The sequence below is a fragment of the Chinchilla lanigera genome, unplaced genomic scaffold (genome assembly GCF_000276665.1).
Source record: "Chinchilla lanigera isolate Chin_1 unplaced genomic scaffold, ChiLan1.0 scaffold00169, whole genome shotgun sequence".
In the NCBI taxonomy this organism is placed as follows: Eukaryota; Metazoa; Chordata; class Mammalia; order Rodentia; family Chinchillidae; genus Chinchilla; species Chinchilla lanigera.
The window spans coordinates 1,114,767-1,121,627 of NW_004955570.1; the positions used below are offsets into that span (position 1 = coordinate 1,114,767).

A 6,861-nucleotide genomic window follows, 5' to 3' on the forward strand; every position below is an offset into this window, starting at 1 on the left:
AGGATTTGACGAAACGTTCAAGTCAAACACAGAATAAAGCCAGTAGGAAGAGGCAGCATGAAGAGCCTGAGAGCTTCTTTACCTGGTTTACTGACCATTCTGACGCGGGTGCAGATGAGTTAGGAGAGGTCATCAAAGACGATATCTGGCCAAACCCATTGCAGTACTATTTGGTGAGTTGCGTGTTGGCTTACTCAGGGTGGTACTTGTCAGGTTTGTGTAAAAGTAAGTAAGTTCTTAAGGTAACGCTTGTCGTTTTAAGGTTCCTGATATGGATGACGAGGAAGGGGAGGGAGAAGAAGATGATGATGATGATGAAGAAGAAGAAGGATTGGAAGACATTGATGAAGAAGGGGATGAGGATGAAGGTGAAGAGGATGAAGATGATGATGAAGGGGAGGAAGGAGAGGTAAAGAAAGTAGGCAAAGCCCAAGAAGGACTCCACCATGAGGGGTGCAGGCTGGTGGGTGTGACCTGCTGACTGGGAGGATATACTGTTTTGTTGCCATAGAATCAGGGAAGTGTCTGGTTCATGTTAATGATTTAACTGGTTATGTTGGCTCTTGTGGCCACAAGCCTGTCTTTCCCTAGCCAGTACTTAATGAAATCAGTAGTACTACAGATGGTCAAGTTCAGAAGTGTCTCCCAAAAACTGCATGTTTCGTGCCCCTCCCCTTTTGTGGCGGTGGAGATTGGCCTTGAATATTCTAGACAAGTGCTCTATCACTGAGCTACACCCCAGACTGAAACTACAGAACTTTTAATAATCAACTTAGGCCCTGGGCCAGGTGTGGTGGTATGTACCTGTAACCCAAGCACATGAAAGGCTGAGGCAGGAGTATTGCCACAAGTTTGAGGGCAGTCTGAATTATGCAGCAAGATCCTGTCTCAAAAAAACCACAAAAAGAGATGCAGATGGTCAGGTTGTAGGTTGGTTATATTTTAGGTTATTTGGTTCAAAACTTGCTTAAAGATTTGCTTTTGAGAAATTTCCAAATATTCTGACACAACATCATAGGCTTTTCATTTTGCTATGGTGCAGATTAATTAATACACAGGCTCAGGAAACTGGGAGTACTCAGGAAATGGTGCTCATGGTGGCAGGGGTCTACGTATATGGAAGCAAGGGTGTGACCTCTGGGGTTAATCCTGAAGACTTAACTGCCCCCTTTCTCTTGCAGGAGGATGAAGGAGAAGATGACTAATTGAATACTGATGGATTCCAACCTTCTTGTTTTTCCTTTTTTTTTTTTTTTTTTTTTTTAAATTTTCTCCAGTCCCTGGGAGCAAGTTGCAGTCTTTTTTTCCCCCCTCTTGTGCTCAGTCGCCCTGTTCTTGAGGTCTCTCTTCTCAAACACCATGGTTCTCGACTTACTTTGTGGGGAGAAACCTTGAGCAGAATGCAGTGGGAAAAGGATCTCTACAACCTTCTGTTCTAAATTCATTTTGATCCCTCCTGTCTCCACACAAACTTTTTGGAATCAGCACCACCGTGCTCTGTGGGAAAAAAGAAAACTCTCCGCTCCCTTCACTCTGCTGGAAGCTGGAGGGTGCTCGGCCCCTGTGTAGTAGTGCATAGAATTCTAGCTTTTTTCCTCCTTTCTCTGTATATTGGGCTCAGAGATTACACTGTGTCTCTATGTGAATATGGACAGTTAGCATTTACCAACATGTACCTGTCTACTTTCTCTTGTTTAAAAAAAGATAAAAAAAAAACTTAAAAAAATGGGGTATAGAAGGTCAGCAAAGGGTGGGTTTGAGATGTTTGGGTGGGTTAAGCGGGCATTTGACAACATGGCTTCTCCTTTGGCATGTTTAATTGTGATGTTAACAGACATCCTTGCAGTTTAAGATGACACTTTTAAAATAAAATTCTCTCCTAATGATGACTTGAGCCCTGCCACTCGATGGGAGAATCAGCAGAACCTGTAGGGTCTTATTTGGAATTGACATTCTCTATTGTAATTTTGTTGGTTTATTTTAAAATTTTTTTGTTTTCACTGGAAAGGAAAAGGTGATGCGCAGTTTTAAACGTTCAAAGTGTACAAGTTGCTTTGTTACAATAAAACTACATGTGTACACAAAGGGTTGGATGTTTTCTCTCAGAATGGGTGTACCACAGGGCCTCCCAAGTTTGACTTGTAAAAGCCCCGTTGTCAGACTTTGTTACCTAACTCCGTATTTTTTGATATACGCACTTTGCAGGACGACCTCAGGGCTATGTAGATGGAGTTAAAGGGATTTGAATCAATGTCTTAATGTCTCCACAGCTGGGAAACGGTACAGTTTGCCAGTGATTTCTGATTTGAAGTACCAGAATCCGAGCTGAGTTCAGGTTGTACTCTTCTTAACCTTCAATTGGCAGCTTTTAAAATGGCCCTCTGTGTACCCAGAAGTAGTAGGCACATGCTCTGCCATCCTCACGCAGGCCTGGTGCTCCGGTGCCTCTCTTGCCTGTGGGGCAGCTGCTGGCGTGTGTGTTGGGGCCGCAGCAGCGTCCAGCCACAGAAGGGGCGCTCCAAGGGTCAGGAGCGCTTTTGTCTCCGGAGCCCCGGGGGTCCAGGAGGAAATGGAGATGCCACTGTGAATCTGGGTAGGACGGGACGGCAGACTGCCCAAAGCCACCGGGCAGAGTAATGTTTTGAGAGGCTTCCTAATGCGTAAGCTTTTCACTGCTGTAAAATAGAGCTGAAATTAAGTGCCATTTTTTCAGAGGTGAATTAATGGACAGCCTAGTCAAATTCAAAGCTTTTTGATGTGTAAAACTTTATAAATTGAATTCCATCAATAGGCAAAGTGTAACCCTAACCTGTCTAGATGGATAGTGTGTGATTTCTGCACAGGTCTCTGTTTTAGTGAATTCATCACTGTATACTGGTCAGGAATCTTGCTCCAATAAAGGAACATAAAGTTTTTTTTGGACTGAGGTCATTCTCCTTGTTTTGAAGAGAAATGTTACTTGCTTTTGGATTTAATCTAAGTGATGGGTAGGGGGGCTTAATCAGTAACTACAAAATCTAGCATAGGTTCATCTACATAAAAAGGGTTGGACTGCTTGGCACGTAATTGGTAGACAGGGTGTTTTGAAGACATGGTTTGGATCTTAAGAGACTCAGACCTCCTGAGTCAGCTTTGCAAGTGATGTCTCAGTGTTAGAATTTAGAATTTCTGATGGTGCAGTCCTGTGACCCCAGGAAGCTGAGACAGGAAGATTGTTGCACTTTAGGGCCAGCCTGGACTATGTTGCCAGACCCTGATGTAAAGGGTTCCCTCCCCCCAAGGAAAAAAATTGAGTGGTCATTGGGACTAATATTCCTCAAAGTTACAGCTTGCCACACAGCTAGTCTTGTGTGTCTGAGATCTGATCACGTGTCATATTCTTTTGTTAGAGTTGGGACTTAACGCTGCTGTCAAGGCTGGCTTCGAACTCCTGGGCCCAAGCAGTACTCCTTGTCTCCAAATAGCTAGTACAGGCTCCAGCCACTGCATTGCAGCCAGCTATACTTTGGGGGGGGGGGGGGGGTGGGGTTGTAAATTAGGCATAAATGAAGTGGACTGAGCTGTGAGAAACTAAAGTGGCCATGTGGGTTCCTGTGTTGTCGGAGTGCCCAGTGGAGAGCTGAGCGTGCCCTGGGGAGTGGAGGGGGTGGGTGGGTAGCACGTCCCGGGGCTGCTGAGCAGAGAAAAGAAAGGAGCTGCCTGCTGTTGAGCTAATTTCCTTCCTGGTAAGCTACTCGGTGCTTTCCCAAAGCATAGAGGACAAGGTGTCCGGTTTAGTTTCAAAACTTGAACGCTATCTCCGCAGTTGATTACTTACTTCTCTAATAATTTGAACATACTAGTTTACTTTGAGAAAGGGTCTCACCGTAATTCAGGCTAGCTTTGAACTCACTATGTAGCCCAGGCTGGCCTCAAACTTGGGGCGATTCTCTTGCCTTGGCCTCTCAGTTGAGTGCTGAGATTACAGGTGTACGCCACTATCCGTGACTCCAACTTTCAAAAGAGCTCTAAGCCGGGTGTGGTTCTACACACCTGTACTTCTAGCACTCAGGAGGCTGAGGTAGGATTGCTGTGAGTTCAGGGCCATCTTGGACTACATAGTTCAACATCAGCCTAAACTATAGCAAGATCTTGTCTCAAAAACTTTTTTTGGGGGGGTCCTCAAAAACTTCTAATTCTATTCCCTTACCTCTGGAACAAGTTCTTAATATCCCCTGGACTGGCTGTTACAATGTAGGGTATAAATGGTCCACAGTCACTGAACATCATGTTTGACAGACTTCCTGTACACGACCTGACCAGACCATTCTGGAAAGGTGTATATAGACTCAATGGACTTTTGGGGTCCTTTAGACACCAGAGGGCTCCTAACCATTGTCCTTGTGGATTCATTTAGTAATCTCTATTACTGCTGTTTTGTAAGTAGCTAATTTCAGTCTCATATGCTTCCAGAAATGGACCTAATGGTTCTGCCTTCTTAAAAATTATTGCTATGAACCCTTTATTAGTATCACAAAAATATAGTTTGTTACAAAGAGTAAGTGTTAAAAAAAAAAAAAAAAACAGTAAGTTCAGGCTAGTGTTTCCTGAAGACAAGTATTTTGTTTTTTTCCCAGCGGTCCTCACACATGCTAGAGAAGCGTTCTGCCCCTGAGCGCATCTTTAGTGCCGAGGTTTTCGTTTTTGCTCCCCGCCTCACCCTCAGAGCCTTGGAACTGAGCTCCATCCCCAGCCCTTTTTTGTGTTGAGGCAGGATCTTAACAAGTCTCTGGAACTTGGGATCCTCTTGCCTCAGCCTCCCAGAGTGCTTCAAGTATAGGTGTGTACCACGTTGCCCTGCCGTTAAGTTCTTCAAAGAAAGAGTGAATATTCACCTTCAACAGTCTCTGCCCGCCCCAGCAGAGGGTACTTTTTTAAAAATTCATTACTTTGTGTTTTGTTTTGTTTTTTTTCTTCCGGTACCAGGAATCAAACTCACGACCTTGTGCTTGCCAGGCAGACGCTGTGCCGCTGAGCTAAATCCCCAGCCCCATGTGTGCCAATTTGATTAGCTGGTGAATTGTGTACACAGATTCTGCCCAGGGAGGTAAGTGTAGCAGGATGATTCTATACTGAGGAGCAAAAAGCCATGTGGCTGGAAAGGGGGAGACAGTTTCTTCTGTACTCCGAAAGGTGGGCTCTGGTTCTTTTTAGGCAGGCTCTATACAGCTTTAACAGCCAGGTAGCCGGAGACAAGATGCAGCCATCGGCTACAGCCTGAGATTGGTTGCCTGTGTACCCGCCCCAGTGCATTCTGTGGATGTGACTACTCGGGGTTCCTTCCCAATTCTCAGAAGGCCAAGCAGCAAAGCATGGTTATGCAAAATCGGCTAATTCAGCAGCCTGGGTTCAGGGCTGGATAAACGGGCCCAGTGCTGAAAAGTGAGCCTCCCTGTGAAAGGTTCTTGGAATCAGATTAAGAAGTAGCCTTCATTAATCAAGACAAGTACCATTTTTTTTTTGGCAGAGACAGGGTCTTGCTATGCAGTCCAGGCCTGCCTTGAACTCACTATGTACCACAGGCTGGCCTAGAACTCACAGTGATCCTCCTGCCTCAGCCTCCTGAATGCTGGGATTACAGTCAGGCAGCCGCCACTACACTGCCTCCAGCTGGGGAACTCTGAAGGGGGAGGCTTGCTAGCGTGATTTGTGTGTTTTGATGAGCTACATCCAGAAGCTGAGGACCTGTTACCTCTAAGGGATGGGTAACAACATTAAGCTCAGGACAACTGGAGAACCCTATTTTTGTTTTATTGTATTTTTTGGACCCCATTTTAAAGAGCCTACTGTGTGTTAGGTACTTGTCCTAGTGTGAATTGTTCCCATCAGTTAAAGCATTGAGGATTCCCACAGAGGCAGGTCAGCATCTGACCCTTCCTCTCCTCTGGCACCTGGAGGGGGCTGCTTCCGGCAGTCAGTCAGTGTCTTTTCTCTTAGCAGACAGACTTTTCTCTATGAGCGCTTGTTTTCGGTACATAATGATCGCTCGGCGGGGGCGGGTGTTGGTACCTGTACATAACACATCTTAATTCTTTTTTCTGTCTTCTTCCCTCCTCCCTCCACTCTTTTTTTTTTTTTTCCCCCTCTGGTACCGGGAACCGAACTCACGACCTTGCACTTGCCAGGCAGGCACTTTGCCGCTGAGCTAAATCCCCAGCCCCTCTCCCTCCACTCTCGGTTTGTTTTTTTGTTTGTTTTGTACTGGGAATCAAACTCAGGACCTTGCCCTTGCCAGGCAGGCGTTCGGCCGCTGAGCTGTATCCCCGGCCCTCTCCCTCCACTCTTGGTCCCCTTCCCATTGCCAAAATATCTGTTTCCTATTTCATGTTGCTCTTTATTTATCCTTTGGGTTTCTCAAGTAAGAGAAACCATGAGAGAGTTGAGCCTGTGCGTCTGATTTATTTCACTTAACAGTATGGTCTCAAGGTGCATCCATTTTCCTACAGATACCTGAAGTTTATCTTTCTTTAGAGCCAGATGGACTTTTTAGAACCAGTAAGCTGCCCGAGAGAAGGTGGGTTCATTTGTACGCTGTCATTTTCGGCAAAATTGGGTGAGGCGTTAGTCTGCAAGGCCAAGCACTCCTCGCCCGTTTACACCAGTATCTCGGAGGCCGAGAGAGGCACCTGGTGGCGGCCGTCCAGCGCGTTAGGCGGGGGTGCCAGGCCGTGCCCGGGCTGCGAGGACCCCGGCGGAGAGCGGCCGCCACACAGGCGGCGCTATTCCGGCTCGGGCCGCCCCCGAGGGAGGCGGGACACAGCTGGAGGGCCCGGCCGCAGACATGCCCCCGGCCCCGTCCACCCCCGGGCGCATCCGCGTCGC

At 46.6% G+C, this 6,861-nt stretch overlaps 1 protein-coding gene across 1 annotated transcript in view; it reads left to right on the forward strand.

Moving 5' to 3' along the window:
• Set (SET nuclear proto-oncogene) overlaps window positions 1–2,916 on the forward strand; it is a gene marked incomplete in the record, with an annotated part of 13,236 nt that extends 10,320 nt beyond the window's left edge. Inside the window, 3 exon segments of the mRNA XM_013509410.1 lie at window positions 1–173; window positions 263–409; window positions 1,182–2,916. Coding sequence (XP_013364864.1) covers window positions 1–173; window positions 263–409; window positions 1,182–1,205 — 344 coding nt within the window.
• Window positions 2,917–6,861: the final 3,945 nt, after the last annotated feature.